At 42.1% G+C, this 24,687-nt stretch overlaps 1 protein-coding gene across 1 annotated transcript in view; it reads right to left on the bottom strand.

The window, feature by feature from the left end:
- The window catches only part of eve (even skipped), a 71,198-nt gene that overhangs the window by 3,860 nt on the left and 42,651 nt on the right, over positions 1-24,687 (bottom strand). The window contains exon 2 of the mRNA XM_068227824.1: positions 9,081-9,256. Coding sequence (XP_068083925.1) covers positions 9,081-9,256 — 176 coding nt within the window. The remainder of the gene's footprint in view (positions 1-9,080; positions 9,257-24,687) is intronic.

Raw genomic sequence — 24,687 nt, 5'->3', positions numbered from 1 at the left:
ATACAAATCCTATATTTTAATTGTAATTTGTCAATACCGACCAAAGATTATTTTTATCATATGCAATTATACCATGTTTCCTAATTTACTTTTGAGCCTTGTATCTTTTTCTATCTTTTCGATTTGAGACATTATATCAATTTCACCAATGAAAATGAAATGGCGTATGGCTTTTAGTGCCGGGAGTGTCCGAAGACATGTTCGGCTCGCCAGGTGCAGGTCTTTCGAGTTGACTCCCGTAGGCGACCTGCGCGTCATGATGAGGATGAAATGATGATGAAGACAACACATACACCCAGCCCCCGTGCCATTGGAATTAACCAATTAAGGTTAAAATTCCCGACCCGGCCGGTAATCGAACCCGGGACCCTCTGAACAGAAGGCCAGTACGCTGACCATTCAGCCAACGAGTAAAATTTCACCAATAATTTTCAAAGACACACAATATTTTGTAATCGATATACTTTGTCCTTCTGGCAGTCTCCTCATGGGGGAAGTTATATTAATAATACATCTCTAATGAGCGAGTTGGCTACACGATATGAGTGTACGTGTAACTTCCCTGTGTGGTTTGATATATTTACCACTGTGTCTATCTGTGGTTGTTGGTGATGTGATGCGTTGTAACTTATGTAAGTAAGATGTGTCTTCAGATAAAAAAACGCCCATTCACCGAGGTACAGAAATTAATGTGTCATGGGTGCTACATTTTCAGCCTAGTTTTATTTCTACTCCCCTGCTACCAAAAATCTATTTGAGTGCGACTTTAAACCATTAGAAAATATGAAATAAGATGCATAAAACAACACCTTCTGCCATATAATGTTATCCTTAATGTTAGCTTATAGACAGAGGTGTGCGGAATTAACTCTGAGAAATTTGTTTATGAACACCTGACAGACCTAATACAAAAGGAAGTTTACTGAATTATTAAAAATACAAGGATCATGACTAAGCGGATATCTTAAGTGATGAAGGAGTGACCTCGGTGGATCAGTGATAGAGTCAAGTTCGAGGTTTAGATCCCGGCCTTGGCAAAGTTCGGTTAATCACTGGATCACCAGTTCGTTTCAAAGGAATCGGCATTTATTTCGGACAAGTGCTTCCTGTCCTGTTGTTCAAGACGAGGGAATGTGCAATGTTGCACGTTCTCCCCGGCATGTCTATTTATTTTTACTACTAGCATTTCTACCCGTTCTTCGCACGCGAATTTGCAGTGGATTACATGTTTCCGTCAGGAACATTCACACGTTTAATGCGACATGTTTTCCTACGACAGTGCGGGACAGTAACGAAAATATGATGAAGCTGAACAAATTCGAGAAAGAATGAGGGCGAATTCCAAATTTAATGTACGTTTGAGTTCCCGGTCCGAAGTTGTGCGAAATTCTCCGTGGTTCTCAGATTGCATATTGTATCTCTGACCGCTTGCGTGGCGCTCTGACGTAGATGATACCTCCCTTAATATCTGCCCTATCAAAAAGAGTGACATGCCCCACGGGACTTGGACTAAAAATACATTTTTTCGTAATCATCTGCGTTATTATCCGTCGTGCGATAAATACGTACATGGCATAAAGGAACGGAAGTAACATATTCCTAAACATTTGTTATATACAGCCTTTTGATAGTCCTAATGTCAACGAAAATATTTGAGACAATTCCATATGATTACCATGATATCATATGTACCTGATAACACAATCCGGAGTGAGTAGATTCCAAACAAATAGTTTGGGTGAAATAATTCCAAACGTTTTACAGACACCAAAATGGAAAGTTCTATCTCATGTTTCCCCGGTGCTCAGTTACATTAGGTGGGGTTAATTTTCAAGGATCCATGATCCTTAAATAACTGTGCGAGAGTGTCCGTCACTGGCTGCAGAGCATGAAGCCCGTACAAAAAAGTATTTTTCTCTTTCATTTGTAGAGTAGGCGAAATTACGTACATAACAAAAAATATTTAAATTGAAGGGGCGTTTCACATATAGTATACAGATTTTAAATTATGATCAATAGTGTAAGAGGTAATTGAAAAAAAGAACCTCTTCTGGTCTTCCTATAAACTCCCAGTTTAGTAAGCGACTTTTAAATGAAATGCAGATCAAAACGTGCTCCTGGACGATTAGACTCTAAATATGAAGTTTGGTCGAGATATAATCAATAGTGTACAAAAAATGAAAACTATTCTTTATTCCTACAAACTCCCAGACTATTCAGTGATTTTTAAATGATATGCATATTGAAATCTGCTCCTGGATGAGTAGACTCTGAATATGAAGTTTGCTAGAGATACAGCCAATAGTGTAAGATAAAAATGAAAAAAAACCTTCCTCTCGTCTTTCTATAAACCCCCAGTCTGTTCAGTGATTTGTAAATGACATGCACATCAAAACCGGGTCCTGACTGACTGGACTAAATATGCATTTTGGTCGACATATAACCAATAGTGTAAGAGAAAACTGAAAATAATTCTTCTATTTTTCCTATGAACCCCTCCCGTCCCCCCGCCCCCCCCCCCCAGGTTGTGATTTTCATCCGAAAGTTCACATGGAGTCAGGAGGGCATCCGGCCTTAAACCCCCGGTTAAAACCAAAATGAGCCTGGGTGGTTTCAGCGAAACTAGAAATAACTGGAATAAACCGAAGATAGATTAAAGGTTATTATCATTATTATAATTCTTATTATTATTATTATTATTATTATTATTGATGAAAGAGAGTGTAATTTAGGTGTGAGTTGACTGTGTGGCATAGGTATACGGTATAATATAGTGGATTGGAACCCCACCGTCGACAGCCCTGAACATGGTTTTCCACGGTTTCTCATTTCCATCATCATCATCCAAGCAAGTATTAGGCCAAGGGCCTCTTACGGTCTCGATTCATCTTTTCTTTTTTTCGTGTTTACAACTTTCTTTACGTCGCACCGACACGGGTAGGATTTATGGCAACGATGGGAAAGGAAAGGACTAGGAGTGGGAAGGAAGCGATCGTGTCTTTAACTAGGGTACAGCCCCAGCATTTGCCTCGTGTGAAAATGGGAAACCACGGAAACCCTCTTCAGGGCTGCTGACAGTGAGGTACGAACCCACTATCTCCCGAATGCAAGTTGACAGCTACGTGACCAAACCACAAAGCCATTCGCTCGGTCATCCATCTTTTAGCTGAGCGTACAATAGAACGACTTCCTCTGGGCTGGTATCGTAAGTTCTGCTTTAGGATTCTTTCCCTTCCCATTTTGTTCATGTAGTCCTTCCCGTTTCTTCGGTATCCTCCTAGGAATTTTAGCATGAATTCTACCTTCAGTTCTTTCATCACTTTCTCGTTCCTCTTGTGGTTCTATCGCGTGCATGCTGTTGAACGTCTCATGAATCACATCTTAGCAGCGATTATTCGGGATTCGTCTGTTTTCCTGAGGATTTATGCTTCACTTACTACAAGAGAACTTGTCTGGCTAGTTTTCTGTAAATGATATTCTTTTGTTTCTCTGGACTGTAGACGGTTTCATGACTGAACTGATACTACCCATGGATTTATTAAATTTCTGCAATGCTGTTATCTACTAGTAGGCCTATATCGGATTGGTGTCCAAATCGGGTAAATATCGATTGTGTACCTTAATTATGGCTGTTTCCTTCACAGTCACAGCATTTCCCTGCCCCAGTATGTCGCAAAACCATTCTGTGCTAGTGTGATGCCACCTCAGTGCGAAGACTTTTGAACCTAGTACCATTTAGGCGACCATTTTTGATAATTATCCTTGGCATAAAACATCATTAATTTAGTTCTAGTTGCCAAATTAGCGTTCTATGCGCTCTCGGTGTTATGATACTATGTTTTTAGGAAGCCGGATACCGCAACACTTCAGTCGACTGGCCGGCGCTGCGCCCTGCGTTGACATTCTTCAGCCAAGTGAGCTCCGAGAGTAATGAAAAGATCGAAATAAAATGGACAGGAACCATTTTAACGCAACTTGGCTGTTTATGGATCAATCAATATGATAATGATGATCGTAATCATCATGATTAATAGGAGAAAACTGGCGGTCTTACAGGTTTCATTCCATACCGGTACCAGTTAAAATAGCACTTCCAGATATTTCTTGTAATAATATTGAATTTAAATCTCATGAACTACTTTTATTGTTTACGGATATACCAAGGTGTCAGAATTTTGTCGTTCAGGAGTTCTTTTTTTTTAAGTGCCGCCATTTCAGCACCGTAATGAGCGAGTGCAATACCGACCGAGCTACTTAGCTCGGCATCTTGCGTGTAATTAAAGGTGTTTCTCTCAAGAAAATAAAATCACCACTGAACATTTGCTACAATGCACTGATGTTTAAAAAAAATTTGTACGCACGTTTCTTTCATCTCTTAAATTCACGTACAGTAGAACATTTTGTGGAAGTAATTCCGATGAAGCTGTCTCCGCAACTGCAGCAATTTCTGGCGAAGTACACGGATTCATTGCTTTCATTCTCATTTCCACAATCAATTATTTTTCAGGTAAATAATTCACTCTGTAAGTAGAAAAACAAGCGTTCTATTTCTACTAATATAAACAATATCCTACTGAAACCACGACAACAAACCTTAGATAACACCGCCTTCTAGAAATGTGTACAGGTACTTATCGGTGTCCCGGGAAAAAGATGATGACTATCTTCTGGCCTGTATAAAATTTTGCTTTATCTATTAAATTAGACCACTTTCGTGAGGGGGAGGGGGAGTTTGTAACACAGTTGAGGAAATAATTGCAAAATTCGCATGACTGAAACACGAGCGCAAATTTGCACAACTAGAACACGGGCGAAGCTATTTCTCTAACGTTTATACTCATTGTGCAATATTTTCCGCACTTACATTACAATATATTCTTCTGTGTTCTGTGCTGTAACACTACTATAAGAAGAGCACATACTAAATTCTAACATATCTTGCAAATGGAAGTAGAGACCGGCTGAAGTTCTTTCTTTCGTCAAGACTTGCATGTATGATATTAGATTACGCGGAATATAAATGAGCTCTATATTTCAAGCGAAGAGATCTTTCAAGGAAAGTTTTTCGCCTGACCTTCAGCGAGCAGAAGTATGTTGTTAGGTCGGGGTTCGTGAAATAGGGCAATAAAATTTTACTCGTGCTGTCAGAAAGATATTTCCAACTTTTGACAAATCTGTCAGAAAGTAGTGTCTCTTATTCCATTGTCTCGGAGACTCTAGGAATGTCAGCCCACTACCTGGTTGCATGTTACCAGCCCATAAACTTTCTAGGCAATTGAACATTGCAATAAATTGAGTTTCTTTACTATCTTACTTTCTAGCCACCTGCACTTATCACCTGAGGACGGGTATTTGTCCCCCTTTTAACAGAATAGCATTCCTTATCTTTCTAACCTGACTATACCCTTAAAAGCCCACCCAACACTCGACCACTCATCACAACACATCATCTACGCTGTTACAACTCCGGCAATAACGCAATTATCACATTGGCTTCCGCGTACACCATAAAACGTGTTCCACCAGAGAAAGAATCTTACGAAAGAGCTGTTCCTCAAATTCTTAGACCAATCTTTTATTTTCAACGCTGGGATGACTTGACGACCAAGACTGGAGGCTTTGGTTTCTTAATAACTATTGTTATGAATACAGGTAACATGTAACACTCATGATAGCAGGCTATAGTTTTCGACGTAAAATGACCACCAAGTTAGATTTTATCGTAGTGCTGCTAATTGTTGATGTAATGTTCGCACCTATAAAACCTTAACAGTTGGAGCTATTAAATACACTTAACTCTTTAACACAGCCAGGCGGCGAGCTTTGTGACTTTCTTTTACTTCTTTTTGGGTTCCTCCTCAGCTATAAGAACGGTTTTGTTGTATTTTATTGTCATGTTAAATTAAAAGGTCAAACTTTCGACAACGACACTCGGTGTGTAAGGAAAGCCATACCCTTCTCAGAAAGAGAGTGGGGAATTTCAGGAGAGAAAACTTGCTCCTGTATTTAGTTGTATAACTTTCTTCCCTGTTTTGGAAATCTCTTTGCATCCAGTGGATATAGCATACAGGAGAGCTCACCGGGATGAGGACCAAGGGATCGATGTTCAGCCCAAACACCTGCAGTTTACGAGGTGTCGTGTGGTCAGCACGACGAATTCTGTCTGAAATTGTTCTTGCCTTTCTAGATCAGGCCATCTCGCCGTCAGATAGATCCTCAACTGTAATCATGTAGACTGAGTGGACCTCGAACCAGATCTCAGATCAAATCCCTGATCTGGCCGGGAATCGAACTTGGGGCCTCCCGGTAAGAGGCAGGCACGCAACCCCTACACTTATAGAAACATTTTCAAATTTTTATCAAGTTTAAGGCAGTTAGAAATAGTCCATCTCTGGTGCTAAGAGCACGATGCTGAAATATATTTCTGTGTTTCTACCAACAATGACTTCATTGAAGTTCCTATGTAGCCATGTTATCTTAATATGGAACTGAACTTACTGAAATTAAATCCATATCACAGGTGGCATATGAATGATAAATTATTTTTGTCCTCCGTCCGATTCCTTTGCTGCCAAACATAACACGAGTGTTGTTAATTAGACGCGGCATCCCAAATCACACGAATGGGATTCCAGTCGCCTCCTAAAAGGGAATATTGTAGTCATCTCCACCTACCCGATACATCTATCATATAATGATGCTTATTGAGAGTTCAGTCAGCTACAGGTTTTGATTCGATCTGTTCAGTTTAGTAGTCAATTCAAACGGAGTAACCGGGCGAGTTGGCCGTGCGGTTAGGGGCGCGCAGCTGTGAGCTTGCATCCGGGAGATAGTGGGTTCGAGCCCCACTATCGGTAGCCCTGAAGATGGTTTTCCGTGGTTTCCCATTTTCACAACAGGCAAATGCCGGGGCTGTACCTTAATTAAGGCCAGGGTCGATTCCTTCCCACGCCTAGGCCTTTCCCATCCCATCGTCGCCATAAGACGTATTGACTATACTGCCCCACTGTCGGCAGCCCTGAAAATGGTTTTCCGTGGTTTCCAATTTTCACACCAGGCAAATGCTGGGGCTGTACCTTAATTATGGCCACGGCCGCTTCCTTCCACTCCTAGCCCTTCCCTGTCCCATCGTCGCCACAAGACCTATCTGTGTCGGTGCGACGTAAAGCAACTAGCTAACAAGCACTGAATGTTTTACACCGAAGACTTCGTCTCATCCATGGCTGTGACAGGAAGCTGCTGAGGTATGGGTTGTGCCGAATAATGGCATTCGAGTGTTATGAGCAGTTAATCGTGGCGAACTGCCTAGAACGCTTCATTTTGGTGGTGCCTTTGGTTTTTGTGGTTTCCCTAAAACCGCATAAATTCGGGTGGTGCTATTTTGACCCCTCCAGGCTGATGACCGAACAGACAGATGTCAGCTCTACCCGGCAAACTTGAGCACATGAAGCGAGCGCGTAATTAACTGCGCTACTCTAAATATCAGGGCTCTATTTCGATTGGCACTGTCTCTAGCCTATCTAAGACAGGAGAGATTTTGAAGGAGATGCAGCAGGAAGTGGGAGACTTGACGTATCGAAAAATTCCGGCAAAGAGAAAGATCTAATTGTCCACTACTTGACCGAATACGTTGTCCATGGTGCTGATATATGAGTTGATGTGTGCCTTAATAATTAATAAAGTATTATTTACTTATGACGCAGTTTATTAGGAACGACAGCCATATCTTTTTTTTTTAATGATCATTCTTATAATTCCATTGCTAGAGAAGGAATTAAGAGAAGTGTATATTTCAAGTTGCACTGAATCTCAGCACAATCCCGGCGACTCTCTGCTTCATACCCAGTTTTATCAAGAACTCCGTAAGATATTTTTTAGTTACTTAAATTCCTTAAGACAAAGTATATTTTAGCCAAGTCCGCCTCTGTGGTGTAGTGGTTAGCGTGATTAGCTGCCACCCCCGGAGGCCCGGGTTCGATTCCCGGCTCTGCCACGAAATTTGAAAAGTGGTACGAGGGCTGGAACGGGGTCCACTCAGCCTCGGGAGGTCAACTGAGTAGAGGTGGGTTCGATTCCTACCTCAGCCATCTTGGAAGTGGTTTTCCGTGGTTTCCCACTTCTCCTCCAGGAATGCCGGGATGGTACCTATCTTAAGGCCACGGCCGCTTCCTTCCCTCTTCCTTGCCTATCCCTTCCAATCTTCCCATCCCTCCACAAGGCCCCTGTTCAGCATAGCAGGTGAGGCCGCCTGGGCGAGGTACTGGTCATTCTCCCCGGTTGTATCCCCCGACCAAGAGTCTGAAGCTCCAGGACACTGCCCTTGAGGCGGTAGAGGTGGGATTCCTCGCTGAGTTCGAGGGAAAAACCAACCCTGAAGGGTAAACAGATGATGATGATGATGATGATGATGATGATGATGATGATGATGATATTTTAGCCAACCGTTTCGTAATAATGGAATAGATGTGATTACTTTCTCAAAAACTATTGCTGATAAAAGAAACTAAGCCTACGTCTATACTTTTTCCAAGATAAATAGATCTTCAGTCACCTCCTAAAGGATCCGAACTTATTTCAAAGTCACTCAATAATATGAATAAAAATTCTAAGATGAACTTTCATTTTCTTGATGATGAATAATTTAAAATAATTGCTACAACGATTCATGTAAATGCAAGCATTTGTATCCATAAATAAGACTGAAACTTCAGTAGAAGCCAAAGCCAAAAGAGAGATCCAAAAATATTACAACGACAAGGAAAGAGCACTGGCAGTTCCAGAGGTTATAAAAGGAGAAAATTCGTCGAGGTTTGAACTCTGTTGTTACTGAAATTTGGAAGGTGTTAGGTAATGACTTTCATATTACCACCAGTACGTCTCGACCCTATGAAAGATGTGTCTCAAAGGATCAGTTGTACTGTGAGAGCACTTTCTAGGTCAACGAGGAAAAAGCAATGGCAAACTAACCCCACTCTTCAGTTCGTCATAGGGTTCTGCGGACTCGCGTACGAACTGGAGGCGTGCCGTTAGAGGATCCAGCCAGCCTCCTAACAAATGTCTAGAAGAGTGAGGACACTCACCTTGATGGTGGACTCGGGCAGGTTGAGCTGCGCGGCCAGTTCACATCGCCTGGGTCTCGACACGTAGTTCTCCTTGAAGAACTCCTTCTCAAGCCGTGCCAGCTGCTCTCGAGTGAAGGCAGTTCGGTAGCGGCGGATGTTCTGCTCTGCACTGCCGGCGCCAACTGACCCACCCTCTGGAACATGGAGATAGTGCTTTAGCTTGTATCTCACAATAATCGGACGAGTGTAGAGATCTTCAAAGCACAAATCACCTGAAGTGAGATAAAAATAGCAACTGTCACAGAATATCTTCGGTACTTCGATCGATCGATTAATCAATCAATCAATCAATCAATCAATCAATCAATCAATCAATCAATCAATCAATCAATCTGATCTGCTCGGCTCCTTGGCTGAATTGTCAACGTAGTGCTGTTCGGTTCAGAGGGCCCCGGGTCGATCCCTGACAGGGTCGGAGAATTTAACCTTAAATGGTTAATTCCCCTGGCTCGGAGACTGGGTGTTTATTCTGTCCCCAACATCCTTGCAACTCACACACCACACACAACGTTATTCTTCATCACAATAACACACATTCTTATAAAAGGAAGGTGCCACCCACTCTCACCGGAGGGTCTGTCTTACAAGGGCTGTACCCGGCTAGAAATAGCCACACGAAAGTATTATTATTATTATTATTATTATTATTATTATTATTATTATTATTATTATTATTATTACTGATCTGCATCTAGGGCAGTCGCCAAAATGGCAGATTCCCTGTCAGTTATTTTACCTTTATCAAACCTTTATAAATGAATATTTGCCCCAATTTATCCTCTTGAATTCCAACTTTATCTTCAAATTGTGATATTTCCTATTTTTTAAAACACCTCTCATACTTACTCGTCTACTAATGTCATTCCACGCCATCTCTCCGCTGACAGCTCGGAACATACCACTTAGTCGAGCAGCTCTTCTTCTTTCTCTCAATTCTTCCCAACCCAAATTTAGCAACATTTTTGTAACGCTACTCTTTTGTCGGAAATCACCCAGAACAAATCGAGCTGCTTTTCTTTGGATTTTTTCCAGTTTTTGAATCAGGTAATCCTGGTGAGGGTCCCATACACTGGAACCATACTCTAGTTGGGGTCTTACCAGAGACTTATATGCATTCTCCTTTACATCCTTACTACAACCCCTAAAAACCCTCATAACCATGTGCAGAGATCTGTACCCTTTATTTACAATCCCATTTATGTGATTACCCCAATGAAGATCTTTCCTTATATTAACACCTAGATACTTACAATGATCCCCAAAAGGAACTTTCACCCCATCAACGCAGTAATTAAAACTCAGAGGACTTTTCCTATTTATGAAACTCACAACCTGACTTTTAACCCCGTTTATCAACATACCATTGCCTTCTGTCCATCTCACAACATTTTCGAGGTCACGTTGCAGTTGCTCACAATCTTGTAACTTATTTATCACTCTATAGGCACCGTGCAGATAGATCGAAATGCTACTACTAGCGCTACATAGTGGCCCGTTCTGAAACAAGAGGTGAGGCGTAGTGCAAGAGTCTCAGTACAACATGTCTGACATTCGAAGAAGTTGCGGGTTTAAAGCGATTCAGTTCGGGGATCTAAGTGAATCATCATGCAATAAAGGAAGATCCTTGTTGTCATTGGCCACGTGAACGGCGTTGAAGAGTTAATTTTGAATGGTTTCGGATACATCACAGGAAAAGTCACCCGACAAACGTCTGTCACTTTGCCGCCTTATATCGTGAAACTTGAGGTAGGCAAGGTGTAGTTAGGTAACAGTTTATAAAGTTATTTAGTAAGGATCGCTTAATGCATGTTTGCTAAGTTTTACGCATTTTTATTTTGTATTCAGGTTGACCAAAATCGTAATGTCTCTACCAGCAAATGTTCCTGTCCTGCCGGCGCCAGAGGAACTTGTAAACACCTAGCTGCGGTAGTGTATTATATAAATAATGAAAGTGTTGCCTAGTGATGGGCTAGCGACGGAATCGAGTAGAATCGAGTAATGTGCTCTTAGAATCGGTATTACTCGACTCCAGACTCGAGTCCAAGCATACTGGTGTCGCTATCTGTGGACATGCCTTAGAACTAAAATCTACTGTACTGGAGTGCACGGCATTCAGGGTCACCCACAGAATATTTTTGTGGTGTGGAGTGCAGTATGTTTGCTGCTGATGATTGATGTTGTTCAGTCATCGGTCGTCAATAATTCGATTGTTATGATTATTATTATCATCATCATAGGCACTTAAGGTTGTGACTTACTAACAAACTGTCAGCTGTTTAGCTAGAACAGAATGACGTTCTGTCCGCTGATTTGCTGCGTGAACGTACGTCACATTCTGGACGCCTCATCTTAACACCCGACATTATATCTGCCGAAAGTAAGATGTACATATAAACTGCTGTAATTCACCTGTTCCCCCGGACGATTGTAGGCTTTGGCACGGTTAGCAATAGGCTATGGTTACAATAAATCTGCCATACTACCGATCATATTAGCACATCTACGCCCGTGTATATGCATAATGGCTACATGAGATATAATTTACCAGTAGCGAAGCAATACAATGTGTGCAGAAATACCGTCTATAGTCTACAAATAGCACATGTTACCGGGCGAGTTGGCCGTGCGCGTAGAGGCGCGCGGCTGTGAGCTTGCATCCGGGAGATAGTAGGTTCGAATCCCACTATCGGCAGCCCTGAAGATGGTTTTCCGTGGTTTCCCATTTTCACACCAGGCAAATGCTGGGGCTGTACCTTAATTAAGGCCACGGCCGCTTCCTTCCAACTCCTAGGCCTTTCCTATCCCATCGTCGCCATAAGACCTATCTGCGACGTAAACCCCTAGCAAAAAAAAAAAAAAATAGCACATGTTTAAAATACACTAATTACAACATACATACCGTGACAGGGATTTGAAATAATAATAATAATAATGTTATAACTTTTACGTCCAAGTACGTACATTTGTATGGTTTCCGGGGATGCCGAGGTACCGCATTTAGTCCCCCGGGAGATTTTTTACGTCCCAATAATTCTACCGACACTAGGTTGACGTATTTGAGCACCTTCAAATACTACCGGAATAAACCAGTATCGAACCGGCCAAGTTGGGCTATGAAGGCCAGATAAGCTATATTATCAATATTAGAATAGATGGCATATTCAGTGAAGTGTGTGCGAGACGCCGTAAACGGATATTTTCATATCTTATTATGCGTATTAAGTGGCATTATTATCGTTCTCAAGTAATTATCAAATTTAGGTTATTCCTTTTCCGCATTCATTCAGTTTTTTCATATCGTACCGCGCTGTCGCAATCCCATAAACCCTCAGCGACCGCTTGTACGCATGCTTCATCCATCTACGAGCCGGCGAGTGAGCGAACGTGTGACGTCATGCTATCATCGAGCCTTCGCAAGCGAAGCGAGTCCGAGCCTGGACTCGAAAGAATCGAGTACCGCGATTCCAGGCATCACTCGCGCACATCACTAGTGTTGCCTCCAAAACAGACTGTCCGCAACAATGGGGGGAAAATGAGCCCAAAAAGAATGTCAACAGAAAAATGTAGAAAAGGCAAATCCGTAGAACTGTTCGGTAAAAAGACTTTAGTAGTATAATTGGACAGTTCTGCGGCACCTCCGCCGCCGCACGCCTCCGCCCGCCTCCTCCTCCGCCGCCGCCTCCGCCGCCGCCGCCCGCGGGAAATTTGAATTTTGGCGGGAAATTTGAATTTTGGCGCGAGATTTGAATTTGTAAACAAAGCCACGTGCTTTTTGACAGCTGTCATCGACAACAACGCATCGCTAACCTCACTGCTGCCATCTTGACGGGCCTAAACCTCACTAGTGCCAACTTAACCTAACTAGCGCGAGGTAAACAAAGCCACGTGTTTTTTGACAGCCACGTGCTTTTTGACAGACAACAACGCATCGCTAACCTCAGTACTGCCATCTTGACGGACCTAAACCTCAGTAGTGCCAACTTAACCTAACTAGCGCGAGGTAAACAAAGCCACGTGCTTTTTGACAGCCACGTGCTTTTTGACAGATTTGTAAACAAAGCCACGTGCTTTTTGACAGACAACAACGCATCGCTAACCTCAGTACTGCCATCTTGACGGGCCTAAACCTCAGTAGTACCAACTTAACCTAACTAGCGCGAGATAAACAAAGCCACGTGTTTTTTGACAGCTACGTGCTTTTTTGACAGCTGTCATCCGCCATCTTTGAGCACTGTGCTGCCCTCTATATCGCAGTAGCTGCAAAATTCATCACCTGTCATCGGCAGTGCTGCCATCTTGACGGGTCTAAACCTTAGTGCTACCAACTTAACCTAACTAGCGCGAGGTAAACAAAGCCACGTGTTTTTTTGACAGCTGTCATCCACCATCTTTAATCTATAGAGCACAGTGCTACCCTCTTTAGCTACTTACCTTTGAAATGTGGTGGCGGATAATTTGAAAAATGCTTTTTTGACAGCAGCCATCTTGCATCGCAAACCTCAGTGCTGCCCTCTTTAGCTAGATACCTGTGGTGGCAGACAATTCCACGTGACAGCAGCCATCTTTAATCAAGAGAGCACCGTGCTGCCCTCTATGTGGTGGTGGTAAATTCCACGTGGTCTTGTTTGGAAACAAACTCACGTGCTTTTTTGACAGCCGTCATCCACCATCTTTAATCAACAGAGCACAGTGCTGCACTCTATGTGGTGGCGGCAATTTGAAAAAATCTATGTGCTCTTGTTGGGAAACAAAGCCACGTGCTTTTTTGACAGCTGTCATTCGCCATCTTTGAGCACTGTGCTGCGGGCAATTTCGTCAGCTGTCATCCGCCATCTTTGAGAACAGTGCTGCACTCTATGTGGTGGTGGCAAATTCCAAGTGCTTTACAAACCTATGCGCTTTTCTGACAGCCGTCATCCGCCATCTTAGAGAACAGTGCTGCCCTCTATGTAGCGGTGGCAAATTCCAAGTGCTTTACAAACCTATGCGCTTTTCTGACAGCCGTCATCCGCCATCTTTGAGAACAGTGCTGCCCTCTATGTGGTGGTGGTAAATTCCACCGCGGCCAGATAAGTTAGGAATCCTTCATCAGCCATGACCTCGTCGCCAGGTGGAAGGAAAGTTAATAAACCACTGTCGGTTGTTATGAATGGGTCGCTAGCTGTTCCACCGTAACATTTAGGTTTAAAGACGATCAGACCTCTAGGCGTGATTGCAATTAAAACTTCTGCAGAGTGGCAACCCTTGTATTGAGAATGAGAATAGAAATACACTCTCTGATCTACTTGGGGGGCTGTTTAAACGTAATTCCGTGCAGTCAATAATGACTCGACAGTTACCGTAATTTCTCTTAAATACTGGAGGCATTGTTTCTCGAACACTTTCCTTTCTAGGCCAGAACATGAAATTTTTCGTACGCAGTGCCAGTTGCATTAGCACGGTCGTAAAAATACGTGAAATTGTTGTCCTGTGAACTCCGAATAGCACTCCCAAAGCAGAATAGGACAGTACGGTTTTCATTTTCACTAGGAAAATCGATAACCTGGTTTCTTTACATAATTTCGAAACGTTACAGTTTGTTAATAACGCAAGCAGCAAGGCAAAGACGTTGAAGTTCACACCTGTTCAATCACGCATTTGTGTATTGTTCCTTATGGACCTGTTGCCTTGGAAACCTGGACCCTTGATGCCTGCATGATCGTCTTCCGTTCTACACATTTGTCATGTTTCGTAATGTCCCCTCCCAGACCGAAATTAAGTGGAATATACGCTTGTGTATTTACGTCGTTTTCATTTATTGAACAAGAATACATGAAGTCTGAACAATGAAAATCAGATGCATCTGTTCCCACGGATGCATCCTTAGTTATGTTACTTGGGCAAACTGTACTTGAAAATTTTCCGACTGATTCTTCCTTTTTTAATCGCTTGAGTTGTCTGCGAAAGCGCTGTAAGCTGGGTCCCGGCGGCACATTCCTTGTATTCATCCGGAAATATTGTCGGAACATTGACTGGACTTAGTGGGTGTCCAGATCTTCTGTTTCCGATGAAATGTGCACTACATATTCTTGAGTAAGTCGTAGGTTGCCAAAGTGATCCATCAGTGCTAAAAATTAAAACCGAAATTAAATTAAATCGGATCAATTGAACTTAAATTGCAAACATGTGCAGTACGTATGTGTAGACCTACTTACTTCGTTCGGTTAACTGCTTTTATCCATCGCCTCCTTCGGTCCACTTCTATCGCTCGTTTTGGAAAACAATAAAACTGTACTTCACTTCCCGTATTTGCGTAAGTATTGGAACATCCGACAACACAACAATTGCGTTTACTTGATCTCCTTTTCTCTGCCATTATCATCGCAGTAGCTTCACGCCCAGTCATAATGTCATAAAGGATCAGCTACTGCGAGTCTGGAGTCTGTCTCACGTGTTGTTCTCCGCCCGGCCACTAGAGCGACACGCACGGTGCCTATAGAGAATAACATCATCCGCAAAAAGCCTTACCTCTGATTCCACTTGTTTACTCATATCATTTTTATATATATATAAGAAAACATAAAGGTCCGATAATACTGCCTTGAGGAATTCCCCTCTTAATTATTATAGGGTCAGATAAAGCTTCACCTACTCTAATTCTCTGAGATCTATTTTCTAGAAATATAGCAACCCATTCAGTTACTCTTTCGTCTAGTCCAACTGCACTCATTTTTGCCAGTAGTCTCCCATGATCTACCCTATCAAATGCTTTAGACAGGTCAATCTTGATACAGTCCATTTGACCTCCAGAATCCAAGATATCTGCTATATCTTTCTGGAATCCTACAAGTTGAGCTTCAGTGGAATAACCTTTCCCAAAACCGAACTGCCTTCTATCGAACCAGTTATTAATTTCACAAACATGTCTAATATAATCAGGTGACCTACCTACAATGGTCGAGGCTGTGTCAGAAGCACGGCGGCCGCAGGTGTTTTGAGCGAAGGAAACGTCGCGAGGGTGTTAGAAACACATGAATGCGCAGCATTTAGGTATAGAAAGATTTTTCTTGCCTGGGCTCTCCTTTTGCGATTGTAGTCAAGTATTTCCAATCTTCATTGATTCGATTACATATCATTGACGGTCATCAGGCGTATCTACTGTATATCCGTAGGCTAGACGAGAAGAGTAGACGTACTCGGTTGCGACTTGCGGCGCTCGGCCGCCTCTCTTACACTCAGCTTCGGATTTTTTTGTGCTCGTTCGATTCCTTTTTACTAATTGTTTTGTCTTGTATCCGTTTGCGGTAGGCTTGAAATTTCTTTAAATTAAGATTTTGGAAATGTGGGAAATTTACACAATGTTCAAAAATGTCATATTATATCGCGTACCATCAGGTTTTCTCACAAATGTTATTAAAGTCATTAATAGATCTCACATAGATGAAACGAATGACATCTCGCAGTAGGCCTACGTACAATCAGGTCACAGTCCTAAGTTATATTAATCTGATTTCACCACAATATGGCGGATGCGCGCACCACTCACTATTGCGCCATCTGACCTTGAGAGCCATTTGCGTATATTCTTTGAATCTTACACGTTTCAAGGCGGTTACTCATCTTTTTATTAACTTTCGAACAGAAGACTCCCATCCCCTAATTACGGATCGCCTGGAACTGGGGAGAGAGAGCATTCATTTGTTGCAATATTCATTTCTTCGATAGGCCTACATTATTAAATTAGGCTAACCTTATTACAATCATTTGGTTATTACTACATTCAATATTAAACTTAAAGCTAATAATGTTCATATTGCCATTGATGCTTTCACTGCCCGTGCTTATATACAGGATATAGGCTTTTGGGCTTATGCCGTGTCAAGAAAATAAGGTGAAATTATTTACGTTTCGCAGAGAACTGTGCTCTGCGTCATCAGAATAAATCTCAACTGTCCAAGGCTTCTTAAACAAAGAAGCCTTTCTTCTTAAACAAAAAATTAAAAAATTAACAATGTCATTGTACTGTAGATTTGTAACTTGTGATGCTAGTGTTCTGTGGAGAGTTATGCTGAATAATACAGGTATTTCGATGAAGAAATTAAGAAAATGGCCCTTGAAGACATCACAATGGTATGTCACGACACATTAAAGCCGTTATCAAAGTCAGAGGCAGTGATATACTAATAATGTTATTGGTTTTACGTCCCACTAACTACATTGTTATGCTTTTCTGAGACGTCGAGATGCCGGAATGTTGTCCCTCGGGAGTTGTTGTACGTATCAGCAAATCTATCGATATGAGGCTGACGTATTTGAGCACCTTAAAATTCCACCGGACTGAGCCGGGATGTCTTTTCGGACTCCAGCTCTATCAGGAAGGACTTTCCAGTATTGCATGCTTCTGTGGTGGTTGATAATGTAGTGTGGGGTGAAAATATATATTAATACAAGCATAATCACTCGGTCCTCGAGTCGGCGGAATTAATCTCACTCGGCTAAAATCCCACCACCCAGCCGAGAATCGAATTCAGGACCTTCCGAACCGAAGACTGCAATGCAGAATGCTGACCATTCAATCAACGAGCTGCCTGGATTAAACATACGTTTATTATTATTACTTGGAAATAAGACAATTTAGTCCTTCGTAAATTCCCGGAGGCCCCGGGTTCGATTACCAGCCAGGTCAGGAATTTTTATCTGGTTCTGAGGGTTGGTTCGAGGTCAACTCAGCCCACGTGATTACAATTCAGGAGCTATCTGACTGTGAGATGATGGCCCCGGTCTAGAAAGCCAAGAATAACAGCCGAGAGGATTCGTCATGCTGACCACACGACACCTCGTAATCCGCAGGACTTGGTAGACCAAGCCCCTCAGGGCTATTGCACCATGGGATTTGTCTTTTTTTTTAGTACATCATAAAGTACTTGGAGGCGTTTGTTTACTTTCTTCTGTGCCCATACTTTATTTTTTCCCCCTTTCTCTTCTCTCGTTGATCCAAGGTGTTCCGATGGTTTTCGTCCGTTTGCGCTCTTGCTCAACGCGCCATTTATGAATTCTGAATCGAAATATCTCCATATCTAGACCTATTAATTTATTCCTGAACTTTTTCCCAATTTATTAGGGTCGGAACCAGTTTGCCCACTTTCATGGCCGAATGCCCTTCCGGAATCCAACCTTATGTGAAGGAGTGTATTCGTTATTACGTATTTCTAGTGTGAGGTGGTATATGTAGCTGAAGGGAAGTGTATTAAGACAAACACAAATACCCAGTCCCCAAGCCAAAGGAATTAACCGTACCCAATTAAAATCCTTCCGGTCGGGAATTGAACCTGGGGCCCTCGGAACCAAAGGACAATACGCTGACCATTCAGCCATAGAGCCGGAAATTATTATTATTATTATTATTATTATTATTATTATTATTATTATTATCATCATCATCACGGAGCAAGTGGCCGTGCGACTAGGGTCACGTAGCTATCAGCTTTCATTCGGAAGATAGTGAGTTCGAACCCCACTGCCGGCAGCCCTGAAAGTGGTTTTCCGTGGTTTCCCATTTTCACCTTAATTGAGGCCACTGTCGCTTCCTTGCCACTCATAGCACTTTCTTATCCCATCGACGAAAGAGAAAGACTGAGGGTACATTGGATGTCTTCCTACCACTGCACGGAATTCAGAAAGTAAATTATCTTGATGATGTGGGACCTCGCTCCATCCTGTCATATAAGATATTAGCGTTATATTTTCTTTTAAAACGAGGAATAGAAATAGAGTCGTATAGCGTTATAGTGTGCAGTCGTGGCGCGGCGGACGGCTGAGTGCAGTGGCTCCAGGGCGCTCCCTGGATCTACCCCTGCCCTGCTAATGGTTATTAGGGACAGCGCGATCAATTAGCGACTAAGTGATGGCATGGACCCGCCCACACTACCTGCACTAGTAGTAGATCGCTGTCTCAAGGAAGGTACAGATCACTGACATAGATTTCACATCATCTTTTCGTGCCATATCCGTTTTGTCAACGTCGACCATCATTTAAAATTCAGGTTAAATGCTTAGCCCTAATTCTATTATACGAAGACGCGGGATATCACTTCAAGAAAAGTATGGTCCTGGATATCTCAGTCCATGAATGAACTGGGAGTACAATCGAGTTCGAATCCAGCATCGACCATCACGATTTTCGATATATTATAACAAGAATAATAATAATAATAATAATAATAATAATAATAATAATAATAATAATAATAATAATAATAATAATAATAATAATAATAATAATAATATTGTTGTTACGTCCTACTAACTACTGTACTTGTGACAGTTTTCGTAGACACCGAAGTGTCGAAATTATGCCCCACAGGAGTACTTTTACGTGCCAGTAAATCTGCCGACAAGAGACTGACGTATAGCAATACCACCGGACTGAGCTAGGATTGAACCTGCCAAGTTGGGGTCAGAAGGCCAGCGTCTCAACCGTCTGAGCCACTCAGCCCTGCAATCTGTTCCGAGACCTCCAGTTATTTTTGCAGCAATGACTTATTAAACTAGCGTTGATTTTAACCGAGCGAAGTGGCCAAGCGTCTTAACGCGCTGCAAATACGAGGCCAAGCTCTGCATTTGGGAGATGAGTGGGTTCGAACCCGACCGTCGGCTGTCATGAGAATGGTTTTCTGTGGTTTCCGATTTTCACTAGCAGGGACAACCCTTATTGACAGGCTACTGCCGGTTCCTTCCACCTGTTACCTAATTTCATCCACCATCATTCATTTTATCATCCTTAGCTCCTCAACTGATGTTGGTGATAGGAAGGAAAACCAGCCGTAGAAAGAAAACATGGCGTATAATTTAACTTCATCTAATCCCCGACCCCGTATCAGGAAAACAGGACTAAAGGGTAGCTGATTTTACGGCGACGACGACCTCGCCTCGCACCAATACTCTCCAGCGGCCGCCCGGAATCTATTGGCGGCTAATAGTATTTACTGCGTCTACTGTACCCGGAGTTGCCAAATCGTCTACTACACTCGATACAAAGAAATGGCAAAGACTGAAGAGAGTGTGGACGAATGTGTCTTGGCAAACTATCCACACCAAACAAGGATCACGTTGAACTCGTTGACTGAACAGGGTGCAGGGTAAGATTGACTGCTGGCTTCCAGCTCGCTTCCAGGTACTGAGGCCGTCTTGTTTTGTCCCAAAGTATATCGATTGATCTTACACCGAAGTTTCATTGAAACCTGTCTTGTAAGATGACTGTAGTGTATCTGTCATAAGTATAACTGGCACAAAAGGACGGAGAAAGAATGTGCAAGACTGAAACGATTGGGCGGTTATCATTGGGGACGCTCTATGAGGATCGTAATGCCGAAGAATATGGAAACTAGACAGGTTTCACTAACAATAAGTAAGTAGAAGGCACTGTGAGGATGTTTCAGGAGAAGTCGCGAAAATATAAAGATGGAGCTCGAAGTTTAGACCAGCAGATGTCATTCCAAGTCCAAGAAAACACGGGTTGGTACACTGTTGCTGGAGAATGAATTCTGGACGGTTTCCTGATTTCCCTTGTAATATGCACGGTATCAAGCCCGAAATCAACCTCAAATCAGGGTCGCGTGATCGTCATCTTCGTGTCCAGCCTTGCGAGCCCCTAGGGCGAAGAAGAGTCTACGTAAGTGATTTCTTGTACCAGATAACATTCCATTTACGACTCTCCTTACCTTAAAAGCCGGTTTATATTTGCAATATTTTAACAGCAATCCATTATCTTCATTACCGTGCTAATGCACACTCAAAACAAACAAAGCTGATCATTGAAAGTAATAAGTGCAATAACCTCTAGTTGGCTGCTGTTTTGTGACAAGGCGTGGCTCGCCGTTCCGGATAGACGGTACGGTGACAGGTATTACGTTCCTTCAACTCCTGCCGGTTTTAAAAGACGCCAGAGTGCCAAAATTCTGCCCGTAAATCTGCTGATACAGTACTCTCGTTTTTGAGAACTATTAGCCGATAACTGACTACGTCAAAATTCCCCTAGCCTCGAGCATAAGAAACTAGCACTTACCCACTGACGCTAACACGTCACTCACCGTATCACCCAGATTATTCACATTTTCATATTCACTCTTGTATGCAAACACAGTCCCCGATTCGAAGCTCGTTACTGTGTTGTAAATTATCTGTAACCGGTGGTAGGATGAACACTAAAGGCTGCGTCAATGAACCGACTGCTAACATGGATGTATCAAGTCATTCCGCCGTGTCGGGAAATCATGTGAAGCAGTAACTCTTGAAAAATCCAAGAAAGCAGCCTATGAGCTTAACCATAAGAGTCAAAAGAATGTCATTTTAATAATAATAATAATAATAATAATAATAATAATAATAATAATAATAATAATAATAATCGTATGAACTCAGTTACCGTGTGCAAGCATTTTAATTTGATGCCATCTGTTCGTCAATTTCGACGTTCCGTTTTACTCCAGGCCTACTAGACGATAGAAGAAACCGACTCTCTCTTGGTCGTCTATGACTGAGTTCTTAATGAATTTTGTCGGGTAAACATCAAATGTGTTACCAGTAATCTTTTACTTGCCGACATCTTACGACATGGAGTGTCGAGTGGCCTTTTTTCTCCCTTCAAAAATCCGACTTCCTCTTTCGGGTTTGAACCCGGAGTCCGACACTCTACCACTGATCCACAGAAGGAGCTAATTTAGGATAGAAAATAATTAAGTTATTTGTTTAAATTGTTTTACTATGGAAGAGTATGTAGCTGTAAATATATCTAGACTGTAGCCTACTCATTGCTATATTTATTAAATATTTTCATTGACTTTAACGCTGTCCCACTCGTTGGCTGAATGGTCAGCGTACTGGCCTTCAGTTCAGAGGGTCCCGGGTTCGATTCGCGGCCGGGTCGGGGATTTTAACCTTCATTGATTAATTCCAATGGCTCGGGAGTTGGGTGTTTGTGCTATCCCCAATACCCCTGCAACTCACACACACACCACACATAACACTATCCTCCACCATAACAACACGCAGTTACCTGTACATGGCAGATGCCGCCCACCCTCATCGGAGGGTCTGCCTTACAAGGGCTGCACACGGTAACTGAGTTCAAACGATTATTATTATTATTATTATTATTATTATTATTATTATTATTATTATTATTATTATTATTATTATTATTATTATTATTATTATTATTGACTAACGCTGATGATAAGTAATTACTAGGCTATGTTGCTGGGTTCTTGATTCTTAGCAGTAGAAGGTAATATATTTTGAGCGTGTAGATGGATTAGGGACAGACAAGTTGAACAGAGAGAGACACCAAGCGACGGCTATTAATAAGATTGTTAAGTAATTTATAGATAAGTAGAAGAACTGCGATTACTCGTCTTTTTTTTTTTTTGCAAAGAACTTACAGCCAAGCTGTTTCATCAAGTCATCATAAAAATAAAACTTAGGGTAGGCTAATTATTAGTTGTTTTGTACGTAAGGTTTCTAAGAAATGTGTATTCCAGCATTTCAACGTTGTAATAATAATGTTATTGCTTTTGCGTCCCACTAACTACTTTGACCGTTTTCGGAGACGCCGAATGCCGGGATTTTGTCCCGCAGGAGTTCTTTTACGTGCCAGTAAATCTACCAACACGAGGATGACGTATTTGAGCACCTTCACTACCACCGATTTCAACGTTGTTGTCAACCAGTTTATAGCTGAGAAACCAAATGAGTGATCCATATTCTAGCCGACTTCTTACAAAGGAGTTGTAAAACAAGTTTATTGCCCCGGGATGAGTGAAGTCACGCGTGCATCTCTTAATAAAGCCTAAAAGTATGTACGTATCTGTAACTACTTCGTTTATGTGTACAGAGAACTTGCACCAAGATCCCTGATAGAATTTTCTAATGGCAAGTTAGTATTCAGAATATTATATCGGTGACTAATGTTATTAGAAATGACAAATACAGTCTGATACAACTGATCACAAAAGGGAAACTAGGACGTGGCCGTGGCACTGAACCTCTGACATCACGATACGACAACTCTGAAGCGGGAAATTAAAAATATTACTCCTTGATGATCGCCAGTCCTCTTTGAGGAGAAGAACTGACTGCAGTCCCTGTGTATCTATTGTAACAACCGGCACGTTTTGAACAGCGGCAAGGAGGTGTTAAAATGTGCATTAGAGGCAATGAACGTTTATATAAGCACGCAGTTGGGAAATGTCAGAGAGTAAGAAAGGAGAAACTTGTCTAATTTACATCGTGATCAGTCCCACTTGAAGGAGTTGATGACGTGCTGATTCTGTTTTAGTAGCTTTCTCTTTAATGCGGCCCAACTTCTGTGTTTTAATGCACACAGAGTGGGCCTGTCATCCTCCGTCTCAGAGAGCTTGGGACTCAACATAACCACGTACGTGCAGCGCTATTGACTTCGTACCTCATCCTGCACTACACATCATTAAACTATATTTTACAAGATTACTTTAAAAAATAGAACATATTAGTAGTAGTAGTAATAGAAGTATGTTTATTTCTTGCCTTTCGATACTGAAAATTTCAAAGTACAATATTAACAGAGCATATTTATTTATTTATTTATTTATTTATTTATTTATTTATTTATTTATTTATTCATTTAATCTGTCTACCCTCCAGAGATGTGCTTCCCCGGATTCCGCGATGGATCCTATCTCAACCGCTTCAAGAGCAGACTCCTGGAGCGCAAGACATTTGGTCGGGGATACAATTTGGGAGGAGAACCGGTACCTAGCCCAAACGGCCTCACCTGCCGTGCTGAACAGGGGCCTTGTGGGGGTGGGAAGATTGGAAGGTATAGGCAAGAAAGTGAGAAGGAAGGCGGCCGTGGCGTTTCCGGCATTTGCCTGGAGAAGAAGTGGAGAAACCACGGAAAACCACTTCGAGGATGTCTGAGGTGGGAATCGAACCCCCTCTACTCAGTTGAGCTCCCAAGGCTGAGTAGACCCCGTTCCAGTCCTCGTACCACTTTTCAAATTCCATGACGGAGCCAAGAATCAAACCCGGGCCTTGGGGGGTGGCAGCTAATCACACTAACCACTACACCACAGAGGCGGACTAATAGACCATAGGTCTACATTGAATAAAATCTGGCACTTACAATTTTTTACTAAGATTGTAGGATAGAAAGAAATGATGAATCTGAGGAGAAAGTGAAGAAACCTGTTATACGATTGTACACGGGCAAAAGAAGAAGGAGGAATTCGTCAAGAGGACGTATTGAACGAAAGACGTGGTGGAGAAATGAGGACAAAAGAAATCGTAAATCATCGGGGGGAGAACATCGCATAAAATAGAATATAATTATTACTTACCACTAGTTGATCTGAGTTGCATGGAGACTCTAATACGTTAACGCACTTGCACACGAATTGAGCCGCTCGCTGTGTGTTTAGATTTATTCACGGCACAGATGTGAATGGTAAATAAATACTGTATTGTTGGCTATAAGAAACATCCTATGTTACAACCAGGGGTCAGTGAATGAATGAAAGTGAGTTTGGAGGTTTCCCTCCTCTAGAAGCAG

This window comes from Anabrus simplex, chromosome 5 (assembly GCF_040414725.1).
Source record: "Anabrus simplex isolate iqAnaSimp1 chromosome 5, ASM4041472v1, whole genome shotgun sequence".
In the NCBI taxonomy this organism is placed as follows: Eukaryota; Metazoa; Arthropoda; class Insecta; order Orthoptera; family Tettigoniidae; genus Anabrus; species Anabrus simplex.
The sequence above is the reverse complement of the archived record's forward strand: the minus strand, read 5'-3'. Positions and strand labels throughout refer to the sequence as shown.